The sequence below is a fragment of the Buteo buteo genome, chromosome 4 (genome assembly GCF_964188355.1).
Source record: "Buteo buteo chromosome 4, bButBut1.hap1.1, whole genome shotgun sequence".
NCBI lineage: Eukaryota > Metazoa > Chordata > Aves > Accipitriformes > Accipitridae > Buteo > Buteo buteo.
Window position 1 is genome coordinate 23840463 of NC_134174.1, and position 23588 is coordinate 23864050.

Genomic DNA, 23588 nt, shown 5'->3' on the forward strand with positions numbered 1-23588 from the left:
ATTGTCCTGTATGTGCCATGTGGTGGCACTCAAGATGATCTGCTCCATAACCCTCCCCAGCACCAAGCTCAGACTGGCAGGCCTGTAGTTCCCCAGATCCTCCTTCCAGCCCTTAGTGTAGATGGGTGTCACATGTGCTAACTTCCAGTCAACTGGGACCTCCCCAGTTAGCCAGGACTGATGATAAATGGTTGAAAGTGGCTTGGTGAGCACTTCTGCCAGCTTCCTCAGTACCCTTGGGTGGATCCCATCCACCACCATAGACTTGGGTGTGTAGTAGGTCGCTAACCATTTCCCCTTGGTTATGGGGGCTTCATTCTGCTCCCTGTCCCTGTCTTCCAGCTCAGGAGGCTGTGTACCCCGGGAACAACTGCTCTGACTATTAAAGACTGAGGCAAAGGCAGCATTAAGTACCTCAGCCTTTTCCTCGTCCTTTGTCACTGTGTTTCCCTTGGCATCCAATAAAGGATGGAGATTCTCCTTAGCCCTCCTTTTGTTGCTGATGTATTTACAGAAACATTTTTTAATTGTCTTTTATGGCAGTAGCCAGATTAATTTCTTGTTGGGCTTTGGCCCTTCTAATTTTCTCCCTGCATAACCTCATGACATCCTCGTAGTCCTCCCGAGTTGCCTGCCCCTTCTTCCAAAGGTTATAAACTCTCTTTTTTCCTCCTAGGAAAGGCTAAGTAACCGAAGTCCACATTCCTTTATCAGGAATTCCATTTCCAGTAGTACAGACTTCTTTTGGCACTATATTGTGTTTAAAGTCCCAGAAGTGATTTGAAGAGGAGTGTCTCATCTGCATCATTAGTACACACTCCTGCAGCTTCTGGCTCAATTGATTTTTATGTGTCTGCTGGAAAATTTATGTCTGAACATTATACTTGTGTATTGATAAATAGTAGGTTTTATGTAAGTGTACATATAGTCCCATATATATGTATATGTGTGTGTATGTATATATGAAAGACTTCTCTAGGTTATAATATATTTAGTCATTTATTTTTAGATTCTTAGAATCTGTGGATCTGGCAGACAGTCAGAATATGGAAAGCATGTCTTCAGTGGAATTAGACAGCACTTTTAACAATGTTACAGGTAAGAGCAATTGAAAGCTGATTTGCTCTTTCTTCTAACCTATATATGGTCAAGATAAGGTCACAGTTAACTGCTTCTCTAAGTGTGTAATGTTACTTTCACGTACAAAGCCTTAGAGAATTCTTCTGTGATTATTAGACTGGAAACTGACATTACCCTGTCCTTCTGTCTCACAGCAGAAGCCTTTCATATACATGGAAAAATACTTTCATAGGAGGCAGTGAATAAATTATTAAACACTGTGTTCTTAATCATATTATATTAGATCATAAAGCAGAGTGACATAATTCCCTCCTTCTAAAGGGGAATTTCTTAAAGACAGGCACTGAAAATGCTAGTAAACAGCTGCTTGCTGAGGAGCCCTTCTAAAGCCGTTGAATGGAAGGTTGTATCAGTGGCAGAGTTTTGCAAGGTGCGACGCCATGGAAACGTAGTATCTTATCGGCAGTTCTACAGATCCCGCACTGTTCTTTGGATGGTATTTTTAGCCCAGAATAAGAATAACTAAAAGTGAATTAAACTCTAAAGCTGGCTGGACATAGTCTGCATCTTTGCTTCTAGCATTTAAAATCCTATGTTACTGAGGCATTATTAACATACTCTGATAGGATATTTCTAAGAGGGTGCAAAAGTCAAGAATAAATAAATACTTCATTTAGAATGTAGAAAGAATTTTGCACATATTTACTGCACTGTGTATATGTAGTAGAGGTTGTTCAGAGGAGGGACCAGGCAGTCCATATTGTTTTTAGAATAATGTATTGATGCTATTGTCCAGAAGGATTACACAGGGATGAATACAGTTTATGTCAGCAGTATCATTCACAGTATACATTTGAAAAGTGTTCATTTTGATGAGCATTGCTATTTAATGTATCCACTAGTTCCTCCTCAAATATGTTAATTCTTGATATCTAATGTTTGTCTTCTGCTTACTTTGCTTTTCCCTTTTGCTATATTGTTTTCATACCTTAGGATTTCCATTTTCCTTTGTTCAGCTTTTGGGTTTGTGTGTGTATCTATCTGCCTATCTATCTGGTTCTGTGTGTCCACATGATAAAGAATTAAAAGAAGGAAGGAAAATAACTAAGAAATTCTTCTTGATTTTAGATCTTGAGTCATACTTACAGAGATGTCAGCAGTTACCTGTTACAGGTAGGAAACATTTTGACCTCAAGGTGAATTCTATTTTTAATAAAGAACAAAAATATTTTTTGAGACGTCAGCTCAAAGGTTGAAATAATATATTCTACTTATTATAGGAAAAGCTATTCTAAGAGTATAAGTTTATGAATGTTACTTTGGTTTTATTCCATTTTTAAAGGAATAGAGCATATTTATGTAGTCTACTTTCATTTGTTTTTTCTACATGTTAAATTTCTGTACACTGAAGTACACCATGCTCCCACAGCTTGTTGTGATTTATCTTAAAGACTGTAGTAATGTATTGATAAAACTGAGGCTGCAACTGGGAAGGAAAGAGAAGCTGAGAACTAAGGGAAAATGCATACCTTCTATGGCCATTTCCCATATTTCAAATATTATGGTGTTTAATAGGTATGTACAGCCTTTTCTCTGTGTGTTGTTATTTTGCAGTATTAACAGATCATCAGGATTTGAATAACACAGAACTGAAAACCATTCTGAACAGCACGGCTCCTCAACAGTATCGCATTAGAGCAAAGCTGAGAACTTATAAACCCCAGAAGCTCTATCAGTCTATTAAACTTTATTGTTCCAAATGCAACTCTTTGTAAGTGTTTCACACAATAAAAGTAATTACAAATTGTTCTGTATGTTTTGGGATGCCTAGATTTTTCAGTGTATTTTCATCCTTTCTTGTGTAAAATGAGGTGAATGTAAATGCATTTCATTTTCAGCAGATTTGAAACTCACTGGTAATAGGTAGGAAAACTTTAAATCATCAGAAGAGTTCCATTTACAGAACCTTTTGCTTTCAAAACAATAATTTTTCTTTATTTTCAAATATAGCAGTATGTTTTTTCCCATACCAAAGTTGTATTTAAGTACCTGTTTCTGTATTGCAGTTTTAAAAAAAAGATAAGCAGAAAGGCATGATAGTCTCCAAATGAATGAATAAAATATCTTTGACTAAAGTGTATCTTCCAGAGAAGGCATCTTTTCTGGATCCTGAAATACTAGGGAAACACCATTCATGTTGGTATTTTTGTCTTTTTTCTGACCTGAGTCAGTTCACTGACCGTTTTAGCATTGTTATTTCCACTTTAATACAGTTTGTCATTGTATCAAATAATGCTCAGTCAAATAATCATATGCCATTTATGGTTTATATTCATCTAAAAATGAAAGAAAGTTTGTTTGAAATGGTCTATTTTTGATTAAATTACTGAGTGACATGTATTACAGTGCTATTTATTCATGATCATCTGAATCCTGTATCACTTTTTTTGCCTGACTTAGCCTAGCATCGGTCCCACGGAAACAGCTTTATTGTTACCGGTGTAAACTATTGCTTTCTTAATATGGTGGCACATTAACATTCTCCTGGCCTTTTGAAATTTTTTGCACAATCAAGGTTTATTAGGTACAAACATCACTGAGAGAAGAAAATGCCCCTACTATCCTTCTCTTACATCTTTTGCATGCAAAGTAGTATGCTTGCAGCTTTAAAAATAGTGGTCCTTATCAGATGTTGTTATAATGTTCTCTTGGTTGCTAATATAAGAGGAAGTGCTTCATTGTCTTCACAACATACAAGTACATGGTCTTTATTACCAAGTGTAAAAAGGAGATAATTACCAACTCTCTCTGCCATTTTTGTCACATAGTTGATAATTTGCCAACTCTGTATAGTAATAACCAGATACAATTGATAGAATTTTTTGTTCCCTATGAAATTCATCCTTATCCCACAATTTTCCATGACTACTATAGCCTTTTTATATATTTTTGACTTGTTAATATCTTCATTTCTGTTCATTTGAGTCTTCTCCAGTTTCACATATCGCTGCCTTCTCTTTGCCACAAAATCAGGGTAGACTTTTAACCAGATAGATTTGTGAGGCTTTAGTTAGCCTATTTTCTACTACTACTGCCACTGTCCTGCTGCAGTGATAGGACTGCTTGCAGTGCTTCCCAGAAATTTAGCTTCTCTTTTCTCAACCGTGTGCATCAGGTGGATGGAATCAGTGAAGTATAGTGGAGCTGTACTGCAGCCTGGATTGGGTTAGTTAAGAGGCCCACAAAGGAAATATGCTTTAGGGGCATCCTTCCCTCCTACATGTTCTGCTGTGGCAGAAGTTGTTTCGTGTTTTAGCATACGCTGAGGAGCCTGACTGAACAAAGTTCAATGCAAGTTTGATCCTTTAACACTGTATGCAGTAAGATACATATAATGCTTGGAGTATAAAATCCTTGTGAGAGATGTATTTTTGTTTTTTAGACTTCAACTGGAAGCTTTCCTGTAAATAGCAAAATATTGATACATGTGTATGTAGTTTTATTCATGTATCCACATTATAGAAGTTTCAATCCTCATGCGTAACTTAGTTCAAACCAATTCGTTACATTCCTGCCTCTGCGGGAAATCTACAGGCAGGCTGTAGGGGCTGGAAGAGTTTAATGGGTATATCTGGAAAGATGACCTGTTATGTTAGGTCCATTGCTTTTGCATTTAAAATAGTAATCCAGGAACACAGGTGGAAAGAGTTAATGTGAACAGTTCATAAAATGGAAGTTCATGTTCAGTAAGACTTCTTGTGTGCCAGTTCTACAGTCGTAGCAGAATAATATCAAAGTTTGGTTTCATAGGCAGGAATTGTTCTATTCACTGGTGGAAGCAGCTGCTCTTGGGTTTGAAAGTGAAATCATCAGAATAATCTGCAGGAGTTGATGGTATTTTTTCTTCAACTCCACTCTGGAGCTTGGCACCTCCTTTCTTTCAGTGTTTTAAGAAACAGCCCAAGCTTTTACCTTTTTTTTCATTATCCTTTTTGTTGTGGTTCATATTCCACCTGAAGCCAGCAGATCTGTCTCGCTTAGGAGAAAACATTCTACTGTATTTTTAATTTGCGCACCAACCACTGGCTTTTTGCCTGTTGTTGATAGTATTGGTAAAATTTGAATGGCCTGCATTACTTCTCTGTGGATCACAACTGGAAATGCACAAATGGTTCACTCCAGCAGGACTGGAAAGAAACTGTAGCGCAGAGTTGCAGGTTTTCCCTTTACAGTGCATACATGAAGCTATTCTGTTCCTGCCCTTCCCCCCTTCCCCCCCCCCCCCAAAATATGCAAAGTAAAATAGGTTAGAATATAAAACTTGAAATTATATGAGCTTATACAGTCTTTTCACTCTGGTGAAGTGGTATGCAGTTGTGTGGCCCTTTTAAGGCCCAACTGAAATAACATAAATCTGATATATTTGGTTTTCCATGGTTTTACATATATTTGGATGGAGCCACTAGGCTGCCTCTGCTCCTAGGTAAGATTAGATTACTTAGCATATTTATTAACATGGAAATGAATAATCTTGTCGTAATTTCTATACAGCTCCAAATGTTTAAACTGATATAACAACAAAGTTATTTTTCCTGTATATACTTTAACTCTCATGACTATATTTTAATATTTATTTGGAGTACTGTTGTCCTTGTTGCTAGATTGCCTAAGGAGAAGCTGTTAGAATTTACTTATTCATTTTGGAAATGGTTTTAGGCAAGAAGTTCCAGATGGAGATGACTTTGACTTTATTTTACAAGGCTCTGCTGTTACTGCCCCAAACCCAGAATTACACAATACGTCCTGGTATGATTCTGTAATGTGGACTACACAAGACCAGAAACAAAGGAAAATAGCTATCCATTTTGTAAAGCATGATGAAATGCTTCAACAGCCTGAAGATACTTTGCTTATGATAGAAGGTAAGATAAATTGCAAATATACTGCTGCTTATGTCACAGTGTCCACTCTAAGTATCTACAAAGTTAAGATATGTTGAAGTTGTATTCAGATAAAGGCGTGTTCAAAGAAAAGAAAAACTCAGCTGGAACTTTAAGTTACTGTTGTGCAAACAGAAAAATGTCATCTGTGAAGGTCTTCTGTCTATTTTAAAACCATACCAATAAGTTTATTGTTGATTCTGCTCATATTAATATCTGAATATGTTTTTTTCAAGCTGTGCTTACTGATTTTTCAGTTCTGATTTGAAAACTTGTGGAGTCTTCTAAAAAAACCCTATTTTTAGTATTGAATTGGAAAAGTTTTGGAAGGCTTCTCATAATACAAGCCTACAATTAACTTTGTCAGCCTCTGGATGTCAGTGTTGTTTCAGATTAATAGAGCTCACAGCATGAGATTTTTTTGGTTTGCTTTGGTTTTTATCAGATTTCCTCAGGGAAGAGAAATAGCCACTGAACTTCAAACAAAGCAGTTTAGCAAGAATACTTATAAGGAATGTTTTGCATAGAAGAAAAGTAATAAATAATTGCATCTAGTACCATTCTGAGTTTAAAACAAAGTCTTCAGTTGTGCTCCAGTAGTGGTATGAATAAGCAAATGTAAGTCAGGTGGTCCTTTGTGTAAGGGTCAATGACAAAACCCCTTCTGTTTTCCACTTTGTTTTACATTCAACTAGTTCTGATAGCTGCTTTATTTCTGACATGTTCCAAACTGGGTTGTTTTTTTTTTTTTTCAATCTAACCTTATCTTTGTGAAAACAAAAGAAAAAAGAATCTAGTTCTAGTCTATTTTCCCCAAATAACTGAACAATATAACTTGATAAATCTTTTTTCAGATATTAAAGTGCCAGCAGCTCAGTATGTGTGTATGTGGATATATGTGCTTCATGTTGGAGCACAAGGAAAAGGCATAATCAGTGTTTTAGCACTTCTTTCCGAGAACATTGATCATGAACCTTGCCAAAGCTACATGCTATTTTAATTTTTATCTTTAAGTTTTTGGATGTGGAGATTTTGAAGTCTCCCTAGAAAGCTTCCCAGCACTTTTCCAAATACAGACGACCTTCAAAGTCCAAACACATTATGACATTTATTAGACAGACGTGGTCTAGATTCTACTCATTTGTTAAACACAAGCAATTTGCTCTTCTGCAACACAATACTCTATTCTTCCCCATAATCATTATGCTGAAGCAAGGACTTCTTTTTGAGTGTTTGGCATCTATTGGGCTGGAATTGAGGAAGTAGTTGGATAATGGACAGAATTTTATGTGACCCTCGGCAGGGAGTGAGAGGATTCCATAACCATTGCTATAGATTAGTTGAACTGAAGAGTGAAATGTTATGGTTAACAAGTAGATTAATGCTCCTTGCATATCCTCGTTATTTGTGCATGAAATCACTCTGATTGTCAACCCCTAGTAATTCTCTGTGTTTTATGCCAGTCTCTTTGAAACCAGAATACATTTGCTCAATGTAACTTCATATTACAGGAGAGCTGAAATTCTGAAGACCTTTTAGCAATGTCAGTTAAAACTACGCTGAATTTTGTATGTTAATCCCTTGAATAACAGTTGAAATGTATATGAGATGTGTTATCTGTGTGACTGTACTTGGAGGACCTTTGTTTTCTAACTTTTTGGGAAGTAATTTCAAATATCTGTGCCTCTGTTTATTTTTTTTTACTAGAAGTTCATCGAGGAGGTTTCATGTTGTGCATTTTTTCATCACCAGTAACAATGCAATTTTATTGATCTTATTTTCTTCTCTAGTTACCTCTGCAATAGGAGTAACAAATATATGCAATAAATATTTTAGAATCCAGTATTGTAATTACTTGTCATAAAGTCTTTGAAACATCTTAGTTATAGTTAGTGGTAAACAACACAGTTGTAGAATATATTTATTTTAGAACAGTTTGCTTGCTTTTTTTAATTGTTGTTCACAAGCTGATTCAATCATATAATTTATTGAACTATTTCCAAATAACTGTTCTCTGTGTGTTAAAATTAATAAATTTACCACATTTCCACTGAACTGGTGAACTGTCAAAAAGATTACATAATCCATTCTGCAGTCCATAGTACAGCGACTGAAGGCAAGTTATCCTGTGATTTATAATAAATTTGAAAAAACTTTTTCCTGTCACTGGAATTGGAAAATCTCAGGGTTCCAGCTGTAATACATTAAATTTCTGCTGTGTCCCTAGCATGGCCCCAATTAACTAGCACTCAAATTAGCATGAAGTTTGGTGGTTCTGCATTTCCTACCTCATGACAATTATGATGTGGTTGAATACTTTTTCATAAACTGCTGGTTAAAAGCTGAAAAAACACTTACTTAGGAGCAATTACAAAAAGTCAGTTTGTTCTTTTTTTCCCCCAAGAAAATTGCTAATAAAATCATAGGAGAAATTAAATTAAAGTGATGCTAACAAAATACAACCTCATGGTTACAGTGATGGCTATGATAGCTATTAAGGCATCTGCTCTGATAAATGCCTGTCTTTGATTCTTTATTGAGTCTGTTGTTGAGTAAGAGTGAGAAGGTTATGGACCATTTTTTCAGTTTTCAATAGTGGGTCTCAATTTTTATTGAAGGTCCTGAAATCAACATCTAATCAGCCAAGAAATGCAAGCTGTTCAATTTATTCTTGATTACAGTTTAAAAAGACATGTTTTTCTGTTCTTAATAGGTGGAACACTAAAAGAAGTCTGGAAGCTTACAAAAAGATTTAAATGTGTTATTCCTGTGAGATCCACAGAAGATGATCTTGAATTATTAGATCCTTCAGCTCCTTTTCTTTTACAAGGGAACATAAAATATTATGGGTAGGTTCAAAGTATTTGTTGATATTTTCATAGTTGCAGCAATAGATAGATATCATTTTCTTCAGTAATTCAAACAGCAGTGCTCAAGGGATAACTTACCCAAAGATTCTTTGATGCAAAATACATAACATGATCAGCAGTACTGAGATCAGGATTGAAATGCCATACTACTACCTCATATCAAAGGACTTAACTGCAGTTGGGCTTTATCTTGCTCTATAAATCTTATGCCCTTAATTACACAGCACCCCAGGTTCAGTCTTGCCTGTGATATGTGGGTAGAGCAATATACTACAGAGATGGAAGTGCACATATGAGTCTCTTTAGGCTGCAAAATGCCTAAATCTTCCTCGTTTAGTCCAGATCTTCCATTTTCTGGCCAGAAAAATAGCATTTTCAGGTCTTACTCATTAGACTAAAGCCAAAACATATGTTGCTTTAAAAATGTATGCTGGTTTTTTTTGTACACAGGTAATATTTAAATAGAGACCCAGAAAATAATTTCAGACTGTCAATCTATGTCTCATTCTCTCTCATTCCTGGTGTTGGGAAAGTTTGGGGTTTGGAAGAAATGAGGGATTTTGGACAGCCTTTCCTCAGCCTTTGCCATTTATTGAGATCTACAACACTGCAAAGTGCCTTTACCTGTTTGTGGATGTCAGTCACTGTAGAGATGACTTCATCGGGTTTCTGAATTCCACAGTTTCAAGGCTGTGGAATATAGTACACATATCTATGTCTGGTATGTGTGCTATGCCATGCAATACCATGTTCCTGCTCAATGAGAGCTAGCAGCAGTATGTTCTCCCAGTACTGTGCAGCAGCAGCATGCAGTTACTGAGCTCAGAAATAACGGTCTGCTTCATGCAAGCTGAGTCCTCCCTCTCAGCAGCCCTAATAAGTTCAAGCAGAGCACTGTGTTGCACTACTTCAGTCCTGTAGGCAGTAAAAAAAATTCTGTGCAGAAATATTGCATGTTTCATGTGAACCCTAAAGTTTCCCATAAGGGCTGATAAAACAAATACAGATAATTTTTTCTCTTTGTCATATATTGTTTGACCTTTCCAGATATGGCTGTCCACAGGTTTTTTAAATAAAGGCAATATATGGATATTCCTACTGGGACTGGATCTTCACCAGTACAAAGTATTTCCCCTTGCACTTCATAATCCATGTATTTCCCCAGCTATGCACAACTTGCCTTCAGACATCGTTCTCTGTTTAAATGGCTGTACTGTAAAAGCCAACGCTCTGTAAGATATTCCATGATTGTTTACAGGATATTTAGGAAGGAACTTCACAAGGATGTTGGCATTTCAGAGCTTTGTTCTATGCACTTTTTTATCAGTAGCGTATACTTAGCAAAGTCTAAAAAAATTCTGTATAGTAGAATGAAAAGCAAAGTTATTTTTGCTGTAGGAATGAGCTTGAATACCCATATAAATATTTATGTGTGTGTGCGTATGCATGTATATTCATATATATATAAAAAAATAAACACATACACTTGCATATAAAAAACAAAGTTCATAGCTAAGTTACTTTATTGGAGTTTGGGTGGGTTTTTTAAACGAAAAAAGTAACTTCACTCCTTTATATCACTTGAGCAGAACTAGTGCAATTGATTTTTATGACATGTTTTGCATGTAATTCCAAAAGACAATAAATGTCTATTTTAAGTTCTAATTGTAATATACTAGCACAGAAGCTTAATTTGGAAAAAACAGTTGTTCTGTAATTTTATTCCTTGAGGCAAATGAGAACAACTTTGAAAACAGTTTTTCAATATTTTTATCCACTTGCAGCATTTGCTTACTATGTCACGTGTAAAATTTATAATTACTGGTGTAAATATACCAGTAATGAAGGAGATTGTTTTGATAACTCATAGTTAATATTTTTTAACATAGGTAAAGCCAAATTTCTCCTCTAACCTTGTTGTGTTTTTAGAGTGTGCTACAAGTTCAGATTCATTCCTGCTTTTACAAAGTGAAATGTTTGTATTGCTAAACAACGAAATAGTGACATAGGAATATTTGTTTAGCAGTGACATAGGAATATATGTTTAGCAATGTAGTGATCGTAGAATGGTTTGGCTTGGAAGAGACCTTTAAAGATCATCTAGTCCAACGCCCCTGCCATGGGCAGGGACATCTTCCACTAGACCAGGTTGCTTAAAGCCCCATCCAACCTGGCCTTGGACACTTCCAGGGATGGGGCATCCACAGCCTCTCTGGGCAACCCGTTCCAGTGTCTTACCACCCTCATAGTAAATAATTTCTTCCTTCTGTACAACCTAAATCAACCCTCTTTCAGTTTAAAACCATTGTCCTTTGTCCTGTCATTAAGGACCTTGGTAAAAAGTCGCTCTCCATCTTTCTTATAAGCCCCCTTTATATATTGAAAGGCTGCAATAAGGTCTCCCTGCAGCCTTCCCTTCTCCAGGCTGAACAACCCCAGCTCTCTCAGCCTTGATGTACAGTTTTCCTCCTTTCTCTTCACTGAGGTGGTCTTTTCCAGACCAAAATGATTTATTTCTTCTTGGGCATAATACAAAAGCAGCATTAAGCGTTTTGATGTGGTCTAAAGCTTGTGTGTCTAGTAAAATAGTTATTTTAAACAGCAATAGAAATATTTTTGCACTCGCACTGATTAAGGAAATCAGAATTATTATTTTTTTCTGCAGAAAGCTTCTAGTATAAATAAATCAGAGTTTGGTTAGTCTCAGTTTCTTGTTTTAAATGCTAGGTGCAAGCAGTGTTCAACTCCAAAGCCTATCAAGAGTCTAAGTTCCATTGCAGCAGAACAACGACCATCATGGGAACCAACTGAAATAGCACAAGGTCAGCTGACGTGATATTGTCCTGAAATACTTCCATGCCTTAATTCTGAACTGTTTATATGAAATAGTTTGGTTTCTGGGTTGCAGTTTTGTACAGAAAGCATGTAATTTATTATTATGCTTGAGTATAAAGCTGTAAAATTTATTCACCTTTTACTAGTTGAAGTAACATATTTACTTTTGAAATCATTACAGTATGAATTAAAGGATTTTATATGTTGAATAGTTTCTTCTACCATAGGTGTCACTAGTAACACCTATCATAGTACAGATGTGATGAATTTTTGGTTGCAGATGTCATTTTTAAACTATGTACATGCTTGCAGTCCTAGAAGTTAGTCTTGCTTTCCCTTTTGAAGATGAAGTTTTTCTGACCTGAACTAAAGAGAGTCCTATTTAATGACTAGTACAAGTTAGACTTTTATCTCCTGCAAGCCTTACCAATGCTAAGCATATTCTAGAGAGTCTGCAAGAAATAATATTCAAATGAAAGGAATTATACCATCACATATATGTGTGTTCTATGCTTTGTGTGTTGCTTGCTTTACTTTATGTAGTCAACACATTCAAGTGCTGGAGGTAAAATGGAGCTTAAAACTTCACAACATATTAAGGAGAAAGAATATTTTCAAGTTTATCAATTCACGTTCTAACGTTAAGTTGGAATATCTAGCAGTATCTAAGCTTGGTAAAGACTTTATAAAAGAAAAAAACTATTCAAGCGATACAGTAGTTCTCTTAAATAAACTGTCATAATTATATTCTATCAAATAAACGTAAAGTAATATATAACTGGCAGTGTTACAACACCTGTGATTGACATTCTCAAAATGAAAATAATATTCATTAAATGCTTTCTGGCATTTAAATTTTTTTATGTATATTATTCTTTTATCATCTGTATTTTCAGACTAAATGATAACCTGCAAGTATATCAGATCAGTTGAACATAAAATGACTAGCCAATTTAAGTAGCTGTACCCCAAAGAGAGTGATGCATTAACTTTGTATGTTTAAGATATTTTATGTTTGCAGCTTAACAGTTACTGCTGCCAGTGAGAGAATTACTATAGTCATTTACTTATGCTGGAATATTTTCAGAACTGCCAGCAAAGTTTTTCTGAGTAAGACTTTGCCTGTTAGCTTTTACTACATCATGTGAAACAAATTGTTTTCCTCAGAAGATATGTTTTCAGGTGGAATGCTGTCTTCTTATCACTGAATTTAAGAGCAAGTCTCCTTTAATCTTCCATGGATAAAATAACAGGAGTAGGAGGATCCTGCCAACGTAGGATCTAAGATCTAAGCAAGTATTAGCATTTCTTTTACTAGGATGAGAATAAGTACTTAAAAATCCTTCTGCATTTTTATAGACTCGTCTATTAAAGTGTTTCTAGGCAGATTGCAATGTGCTGTCAAAATAGAACCACATTTTGTGATTCAGAGGCTGTATATTTTGGCCTGTCAATTTATACTTTTAATGACAGTATTCAAAGTCAGTTACTCTTAAAGGAGGGATATTGTGAGCTTGAGTTGTTACGGTTTGTCTTGCATATTCACTCTAAGAAACAGATCAATTTTTTCTTTCTCCAGTTTTAGGTATTGTGCCACTCCAGTATGTTTTTATTATGAAGTTTACACTGGTTGATGCAACAGGAGCACTAAATGTATACCTTTTTGATTACGTAAGTAAATCCAGGTGAAGGTAGACTCTACAGATTATGTGGGTTTGGGTTTTATTTGTTTTTAAAATAGCAAATGTATGTATAGAAATACTCATTCTATGTTACCTGCAGTGTTTTGCAGGGACAGTTACAAGTGCTGTAATGTTAATACTGTCCATCAATGAAGATGCACAGAATGTAATTTTTAGTAATTTTTCAATAAAATATCAGAGTACAGAATATCAAGGCATAAAGACAAAACTGAAGCTTATAGATAGATATTTGGTATTTCCATAGATTTCTATACATTTCCATGGCTGAATTTCTCTTTTATTGGCAATGTTAAATTGTGCAGCCTAAATGCTGTGTGAATGATAGGAGCATTTCAGGATTTATGCAGGTAACTTCTGGAATAGTTCAAAATCTTATTGCCTCTTTTTTTAACTCTCAGTAGAATCTATCCATTCACTAATTCTTTATTTTTGTTTCATACGACCATGAGGTTAGAAGATGCCTTCCTTCCCCTGAACCTAGGCAGGACTCAACTGTAGCTATGCAGATATTCATCTTTGATTTCAGAAGCAGTTTATTCAACTACTTTGCTAACCTTAGAATTAAGCTATTTTCAGTTTTCTCTGAAGCAACTTAAGACCATTCCTGCTACCTGAGACACTGAAGAATGGATGGTTTTCCTGTCACTACATACTGTATAATGATTTTACCTTCTGAAGGCTAAAAAAAACCCTGTTCATTCTGTCTTCTTCCATGTAAGAGTTTTTTTCATATCAGAGTTTTTTCGTCCAGATCAGAGTTCTTTTGAAAACTCTGACCATCCTCACTGTTGTTCTTCTGGATTCTTCCCCAGTGGCCCACATCTTCTTTAAAGTGCTAAAACAGTACCCTAGCATGAGGCATTGCCAGATAATGCTTCTATATGTATAAACCAGTATGGAGATCACTTAATTTCTTGCTTACTGATTCATGGTATAATCCCTTCATCTCTGAGTAGAACCTCAGCTTTAAGAAATTATTCCTCATTCTTTGAGCCGTCGATTTGGTTTGCTTAAAAGCAGTATTTTATACATGTATCTGGTGGAAAGGCAGGGGGGTTGGTTGTTGGTTGGGGTTTTTTTTTTTGTCCTACTGGCCTTCAAGTTTGTCAAAAATTAATTCTAATTCTTCTGTATACTTGCGGTTCCCCCAGCTTGGTTTTGTCTGTAAACATAGTGGGCCTATTTGCTATTCCATAAAGCATGTCACTACTGAAAATTCTTAAAATCACCAGACTTCAGACAATCCCCTCCAGAATCCACTTTGGACATCTCCTATTTTGACAGTAAACTACCAATTACTCTTCAGGATGTTTTTTTTATTTCTTTCCTTTTTACTCTAATTCATAAGCTTTATTATTAGATTAGCAGTTTAATGCACAAAGATGCTTTGAGTAAGAATTTTTTGTGATGCAGAAGGTGGAGGATTTCTGGCTGACAAGAGCTGGTCATTGCTTCCTGCATCTCCAATTTAGGGCTGAATATGAATTGTATAAGTCTAGTATCCTCCTTAGTGAATTTACTCCTTTACATGTATTTTTGCGTGCAGTAGAAATATCTGTTGCTATGTACTTCATGGTTTTTTTCCTTTTGTTTTACCTTTGGGGATTTTGGGGGGTTTTGTTTTGTTTTTTACACACATACACACACACACACACACACCCATTTTAGTTACTATCCTAGATTTTGAGATGGTATGTCAATCGTTTTGAAAAGAGAAAATAATAAAAAAGTGAGAAAAACTTGGTAAAGAATAGAATTATTATCTAAAATACATTAGTATTACATTGTACCTTTTTTCCTTCTATAAGTGCATTTGTGTGTTTTCTTATTCCAGCAGTTCAGGGCTGGGAATATCAGGATCTCACAATACACGTTTGGAGTAATCTATTTACCCAAGTGGAAAATAGTCAGTGTAGTGGCACTTCAGAGTTATAACTTTGTCAAAAATGGGACAGAAACAATTCAGTGGGAATTTTTTTTCCCCCACAGCAATTGTATTTAATGTGTATATATTTTCCACCATTGTACTTAATGACTTCGAGTGGGACTTTGAAGGGAGTACTCTTCCTTGTTTAATTTTAAGACTGTAAGTAAAAACAATATTGGAAAAAATGTGTGTTTTCTTAAAATACATGGTGTATTAGCAGCAAAGGAGGTCAAAGGCTGCAATCCCCATTTCAGCTAGTCATCTTTTCCTTCTACTGTCCTTTTTCTTTTTTATATTGAGAAACTAAACTGCAAAAAGAAGGTGGGGGAAAAGATTTTAAACCATCTCTTGACGCAGAATTCCAAAAATCTCTGCTTCATAGTAGCTCAGATTCTTATCAGATACTGCTCAGTACTACAACTTAGCTGCAGAAAAAAACTCCACAATTTCTTCTGAAGTGCCAGCTGCTACCATTCCTGCTGGTGGTACTTCAAAGACAAGCCAATACCTTCCAAGCCTTAACTTGGGTCCTTCAGCACCACCCGAGAAAGAACTGGGCTACTTTGAAGTGCAGCTTTACACTAGCTTCCAGTCACACTTCTGTAGGAACGCTCTCAGTTCTTTTCTTTCCTCTCCTCTTTATAGGAAAAGTCATTGAAGGAAAAAATCGAAAAGTTCTATAGTCAGAAGAAGAATTGTAAGAGTGAGAGGAAAAAGTAGTTATCTCTGTCAGTTTTGCTGCTGGATTATCTGCTAACTTCTGATCACTTCCATTAAACGTATCAGACAAAAATTATACAAAGGCAGATTATTCTGAATTTTTATCTTTTAACAAAAAGGAGAAATTGCTGTCAGAAGCTTTAGCTCACTTTGACAAGGTGTAAGATGATGAGCCGTTAGAGGTACAAAATCAGGTAACAAACTTGGAAAGAATAAAATGGGAGTTTTGTCAGTCATGCTTACTCTATATTGTTTAAAAATACACAGAAAAGATTTACTTAATGTTTCAGTGTTCCCTTCTTTATTTTGCTCCTTCATTCAGAAATGTATTCCACAGTATAAACCTTTCTCCATAGTTTCTAAAACTATCAAAAAATGAAACTCAAACTAAGGGAGTTCCACTTCTATGAAGTGGTTGCAACTGAAGGTTGCAGTGCCCCCTTGTTTTCAAGTGACTTTGTTCCTCTCAAAATGTTCTGCTCACTGCAGCGAGGGACTGTTGAGGAGGACTGACCATCCTTTCTGGCCATAACATTGTCTGGTTACAGAGGTTTATGAGGAATATCTGCCAGTTATGTATACAGACCTACATGTGTGCTTTCTGGGTGGCTGTAGTCCCTGAATACTCAGGGGTACTGAAATACAGACTATTCATTTTTTCAGACAGCTTTGGTTTTCTTCTGTATCTGAACAGTTTTAGAAATAGTATTGTTCTTCTGTTGTGTTGCCTATCTGGATAATTTTAGGTTCCTTAAATGATAAAAGAACATGCAGTCAGGGTTCTGGCTAATGATTTCTTACCCCTCTTCCAATGCCTCATACTTTTCTGTTCTCTTCCAGGAAAATTTTTTCCAAATTCCTGCCTCTGAAATCTTAACTAATAATTCTCTTCAGCAAAAGATGCAGATGACCATGAATATGCTCTGTCCTCCAGGAAGAAAATTAGGTCAGATTGCCATTATTTTAAAAAGGGGGGGGGGAAGGGTCTTTCAATCTGTCATTGCACATGCAAAGTCTTAGAATTCAACTTATGCGTGGGCAAAACTCAGAACAGAGAAATGCAGGAGTCTGTAAGGAGAGTTCCAATTAATTTGTTTTGATACATTTCTGTAATAGTAGAACTTCCTTTTGAGAAAGAAAAGTAATAGTTCAGTAAATTCTCATGTAGCATGCAGTGATGTGTGAATACAGTCATGTCTATGCCAGCACTAACGTCATTTGTATTCATATGGAAGTTAACCTAAACACCCTCGTACTGAATGTCACAGTACGTTAGGGAAAACTGAAAGGGAGCTCAGCTTCTGGCAAATGCTTTGGGTGAGATTCTACTTTTGAATGCACATGCTGATTTAGAGCATCCCTTGCTACAGGAAACATCCATGAAAACTGAGCAAAACCTTAATCCAAATCCAGTCATAGAAGTTTTTGTGCAGCAGTTCTGTTGTGGCAGGAAGTAGCTCTACCTAAACTACACACGTCCAAGGTAGCTATATGTCCCTGCCGCAGCTCTGACCTCTGCAGTGTACTCCCTCTAAGTACATGGCTGTCAGTGACCACCACAACCACACTTGGAGTCTTGACCATGCTTACAAAAAGTGGCCCTATTGTAAAGGTTGTTCCCTTTGAGACCCATGAAATTGTGTCATTGAGACACATGGAGATAAGTTTTTATTATTGGAAAGTCTTTGTATGTGCTATACTGTGGTACAACTACTGGTACCAAGTGTTTTGGGAGGGGCGCTGGGGTAAGGAGGGCGAGGCTTGAAAGATTGTCACTGAACACCATTTCAGATGCTGCGGGAAATTTTAAGATACAAATTGGAATTTTAAAATTAGTAATTTATTTTTCTTCCCATTAACTGTTGTACACATTTAGATATCCTAGTTAAGATCCTGCTCAAGTTATGTTTCTCTCCTACAAAAGTTAGAAATTAGTATTAAACAGTAATTTGGATTTTGTTTGTAGATGACTTGCCATGGCTGGAATGCTTCATCAAGTCCTATAATGTCAGAGATGCGATGACACATCAAGTTTATTACCAAATTTTTGACACTACAGTTGCTGAAGGTGTTGTATAGTGATGTGTTGCTAATAGGAAGTAATCCAGTAAGTATACAATTTGGGGCAATCAGAGACTGTATAAAAAAAATCGTTGTTCCTTTCTTAGGAATTCGACCTGTATGTATGAAGTTTTAGCTTGTATATTAATGTGAATGGCAATTATGCTTTGATGTATTTACTACTTTCCTGGCGTACAGCCTTATGATCTGAGTGCAAATGGAGGTGCTAAGCTTTCACTGGAGTCTGCTTGGTTCAGGCTGATGGAAGCAATCTGGTATCCATCTGTCCTTCAGAAAGGCAATGATGAGGTTACTCTAAACTGGTGAGTTTTACTCAGAAAATATAGTCAGAATGATGCTGCCGTGTTCATTTCTGTGTTAAAGGATCTCAGCAGATACGGAAAAAGAGCTCTTCAGTAAACTTTCTCTCAGACTACTTTGTGCAAGCATATGTTGCTGTTCTCGGCCAGTTTAACAGGGTTTTTGTCCTTTTTTAGAGACTTCTTTGATTTTGCACTGATAGGTACATTTAGACAGAACTCTTCCTGTTAATCATACCAAGGTAACTGCTATGTTTACCAGTTACTATAGATTTTGATGGACTTATGAATGTGACCATGTAATGTTTATCACTAAAGTTAAAGTCAAACCATGAAAGTAAGGTAGTGTAAAATTGTAAAATGAGTATTGACATTCGCTAGGTCGTAATGATTTTTAAGGTGGCCCTATTAGGTACCGAAGTTGTTAGCACGCTTATTAGCTGGGTCTGTGTTTTCAAAGGCTCTCATGTATCTGGCTAAATTTATTGTCAGATTACACTGCCCAGATTTGCTGTTTCTGTCTTACATAGATTGTATAACTAAATTTAAAGATACAGAACTAATCTAGTGGTATCATGACTTGAAAATACTGCTGGAGTAGAAAAATTACTCAGTGGTTTTACTTTGCATTCAGAAGTCTGTAGGACAAATTCAGGACATTTCTCCGAGGATAATTAATGTAGAAATCCCCGGCAAATCAAATGCTTTCCATCGGAGCAAAATTACTTAATATTTGCAACAGCTGTTTTTTAAGGGAGTTCAGAAGCAAGATGGAATACTTGTAAATAGATTATTATTTTGATAGTAGATGACATTTTATTTATTCATTTTTCAGGGCTGTTAAGTAGATTGTGCCATTTGTCATTTAAAATTTCATCTAAATATCTTCTGATAATTTTCTGGTACTCTAAAAAAATTATACTGGGTTTATCTGTCATAAACTAGGAGATTGTTCTTTATTGATTGGTGTATAGGGAGAACCAATATTAAAGGTGCTTAGTGGATATTTCCTTTAAATAGTATGAAAAAAATCAACTTTGGAATTGAACAAGCAGTTTACTAAAGAGCAGTACTGGCTTATGAAAGCTTGCCTGAATCTGTGAATAAATGCATAAACAAAAAATAGTTATACAAAGTTGTTAAATTAATATTACAGAACTTTAGACACTGTCCATATCCCAAAGATTTCAGAATCTAGGGGTTAAATTGAAGGCAATCTTTTTTGCTTTTCTTGTAAATAGTGTATGAAAACATTGGAATAGAATGTTTTTATTTTTAGATTTTTGTTAACTCAGATACTGATATTGCACATTTTTTCTAAATTAAGTCTTTGTAAAGTAATAAATAAGAATTTGTTTTGAACTTTGGTGTAAAATAAATCAACTTCACTACATCTCTTGTCTGAGATCCCTGCCAGAAAACTCTGCATATGCATCACTTGATTTTTTTACTACTGAATATTGTATTAAAATGTTTAATAAAGATTTTTCCAAACACAGAGTTTTTCTGGTACTTGACTTTTAGTTCCTAGTTCATAAGACTCTGAAAAATTTGTCATCAGTAGCCTTTATCCAGCAAAATGTTCCAAATGAATGTTTGTATAGTTTGTTGGATTGAAAAGTACATGTTTAATTCTCTTTCTAAATACAATTCATAGAAATAATTTTAATTAGTAATTAAGAATTATGTGTTTGGCAATACTAAAGATCACTGTACAGAAAAGAATTAGTGCACAGACAGTTGAAAATGTCTGTGTCTCATTGGTAGCCTTTATGGAGTAATGGAAGTCACTGAGATGGGACTCAGACCTTTAGTTACTTGTCCTGGTCAATGCTGAGGGCTGTGAATAGCTGACTGATGGACGGAAATTGTGAGATAGCTGTGTCCTGAACTTACAGCACGAACAGGCTCCAGTTTCTGAAAGCTGAGCATCTCAGGCATCAATGGCATTTAGCCATTACTAGCAACCTCCATAACAGAAAGAAAAGTCAAATTTCCCTTGGTCAGTTTCTTGACCAGGTATGTGATTTAAATTTCTAAAACATTAATAAAAGGTTAAATGTCTATTTTAATAGTTTTAAAAAATTACTGACATGGATCATAAGTATTTAAAGACACTCAAAAGTTGAACCAACAGTAGATCAGGTTAACATCTCAGATCCAATGAAAACTCCAGCCATGTCAACCTGGTGTCTCATCTTCTTCCTCCATCCACATACATCCGAGCATACAGGTAACTGCATCAAAACATCAGCTTTTTACTAGAAATGTGGGCTAAATGGCAAATATGTATGGAATGTGAGTATATATAGCACACAGCAACATCACCATGGGCAAGGGCAAAGAATATCTGATGGTAAAGGAGGAGCTGTGAGGGGAAATAATAAAACTGTAAAAGAACAAGAAAGGAACATGAACCCACCCACCCCAATTACACAAGTAAGTGCATAAAAGTGGTAAAATTGTAATTTAAAAAAAAGAGAGTTTTCAGGGGAAAACAAAACAAAACAGAAAACAATGTGGAATAGTTTTCGGGGGTGCCTGTATGATTGGGCTCCTTGAAGTCCTTGTTTTAAGGGGGTTTAAAAATTTAAGATTGGAAGTCTCTCCAAAGTCAGTTGAATTTAAGCTCTTGGATGCCTAGCACTCTCTTGAAACTTCAATTGGAAAGACAGAATGTAAATAAATAACTTATATTGCAGAAACAAGGAGGCATTCCTGACAGGTGACCTGCTGTTCAGTGGTGACTGAACTTTCGCAATCAGCTTTTGCTGTTACGGGATCCAGAGATTTACAGACAAGACTTTGAAGTGTTTTGCTTAGTACTAATCCTTTGGCTACTGAGCAGCAGGAACTGGGGCACTGCAATAAGGGGCAAGGCCAACTGTAGAAATGGAATTGTGAAAAAATTAAGCAAATATATATGTTCAAGTTCTTCAGATGGAATGGGAGCACTGCGGAAAATTTTCTTCAGTAGAGGAGAGAAAAAATTTCAAATAAGAATTTACTTCAAATAAGCATTATTCCAAGTGTACTGAGCAGTGAATATTAAGAATTGGAAACAAGGATGTTCAGCAGAAGATGGAGAGGGAAGGAACAGTTTCAGAGGACAGTAGCAAAGGCAAGAAGTGGTAATAGAGAGTCTTTATGAGACAGTTTGCTGCAGCTGCTGTTCACAGTGTTTCCTATACATGAAATTCCCATGAACTATGGTTTGTGGAAACATCCATCTGATGAAGGATTACCAGATCCAAAGTGCTTGAAAAATGTAGAGCAGAACTATGCTATAATTAATGAGTTCATATTTGTGGTAAAGCTATGGGTGGACTTCACCCCAAAACGGTGCTACAATGTGTTTTTCCTTGTTTTCTGCTACAACTCCAACACATGCATGCAGCAGTATGTCCATACAACTGCTCCAATACTACAATTTGTCTGCATAAGCTGAGCATATTGAAAGTCTAGGAATAAATCTACTTTTAGGAGATAACTTGTTTTAATTTGATTTTTTGCAAGGAAACTAGGAGGAAATATGCTTAATATGGAAATATGTGCCAGAGAGGAAAAAATGATTTTTTTTTTATTTTTTTTTTGTCTCAGAACTGTTCTATTACATGCAAAGCTTTGAGCATAAATTTGTTCTGTACCTTCTCCTGTGTGTGTACAGCCTGTGGACAACCACTGTTAAAAAAATACAGTTTTGTGAAGTACAAGCTATACCTTTATAATTGAGTCTGTGTTTAACTCTAATTTTGAAGACTGACTATCAGGTAGCTTTGAATTATGGAGGTGTTACTTCACTGAAAGGAATTCTCTAAATGGCAGCAGTTTAGAATGCTGCTTGAATTTTGTGACTAAAAGTGGCAAAACTGAACACTGAAATCTGATGATGGGACAGATTTAAGTGCAGACTTTATTTCTTTTTTCTTCTGTCTACAAATGACCCCTTAAGAAACTCAAAGCCCCTCTGAAGCAATGTTTCAAATGACAAATATGATCAGTCACAGGCGGGATGTGTATTACCAGAGGGGCTTTTTTTTATTGTTTTTAATAGGGGGTGGGTAAGGGGCTTGCACCAGGCAGCAGTGTATAATGCTGTTATTCTGGCATACATCCATATAATACTCCATCTTGAAGGACACTCTTTTCCTATCACCATTTACTATGCCAAAGGTGCAAAATCCCATGGAAAAAAATGAAGCAGTTGCAGTGATTGAGTTTGACATAAATCCACAGTATAAAGAGATGTCAAAGGTCATCTTGACATGCTGCCCTTAGGTTTCTCATCATGCATAGATACCCTGGTACATACAGTGATAGGCATAAGGTCTCACTGCTCATAAAGCTACAGTTGTCTTAAAGGGAGGCAACTACTTTACACTTCCACTATTTGCTGTGCTCTGTCGCAAGTAAGCCAACTAGCATTAAAAGTACGGAGAAGAGCGAAGAATTGCTTTTCCCCTACAGGTCAGTCAAAGCATTTGTTAGCAATGTGCTGTGGCTTGGGTCCTTCTTGCAGGAAAAAGCAGCAGAAAAGAAAGCTTGAAAAGCTTTGTTTGAAGGGATCAGATAGGCCAGAAGTTACACATAAGAGGACAGCTAGGAATGAGGAGTGCCCCTTAAATTTCTGTCCTGGTTTTGACTGGGATAGAGTTAATTTTCTTTCTAGTAGCTGGCATGGTGTTATGTTTTGGATTCAGCATAAGAATGTTGATAACACACTGATGTTTTCAGTTGTTGCTAAGCAGTGTTTAGACCAATTCAAGGATTTTTCAGCTTCTCATGCCCAGCCAGCAAGAAGGCTGGAGGGGCACAAGAATTTGGGAGGGGACACAGCCAGGGCAGCTGACCCAAAGTGGCCAAAGGGGTATTCCATACCGTGTGACATCATGCCCAGTATATAAACTGGGGGGAGTGGGGCTGGGAGGAATCGCTGCTTGGGAACTAACTGGGCATCGGTCAGCGAGTGGTGAGCAATTGCACTGTGCATCACTTGTCTTTTCTTGGGGTTTATGTCTCTTTTTTTTGTTGTATTCCTTTTCATTACCATTAATATTATTTTATATTATATTTTAGTTATTAGACTATTCTTGTCTCAACCCACATGTTTAACTTTTTTTTTCCAATCCTTC

At 36.1% G+C, this 23588-nt stretch overlaps 1 protein-coding gene across 1 annotated transcript in view; it reads left to right on the forward strand.

Moving 5' to 3' along the window:
• POT1 (protection of telomeres 1) overlaps positions 1-19954 on the forward strand; it is an 80510-nt gene extending 60556 nt beyond the window's left edge. Inside the window, exons 12-20 of the mRNA XM_075024973.1 lie at positions 1010-1098; positions 2209-2253; positions 2695-2851; positions 5797-6002; positions 8734-8869; positions 11618-11712; positions 13305-13396; positions 16916-17021; positions 18042-19954. Coding sequence (XP_074881074.1) covers positions 1010-1098; positions 2209-2253; positions 2695-2851; positions 5797-6002; positions 8734-8869; positions 11618-11712; positions 13305-13396; positions 16916-17021; positions 18042-18154 — 1039 coding nt within the window. The 3' untranslated portion in view covers positions 18155-19954. The remainder of the gene's footprint in view (positions 1-1009; positions 1099-2208; positions 2254-2694; positions 2852-5796; positions 6003-8733; positions 8870-11617; positions 11713-13304; positions 13397-16915; positions 17022-18041) is intronic.
• Positions 19955-23588: the final 3634 nt, after the last annotated feature.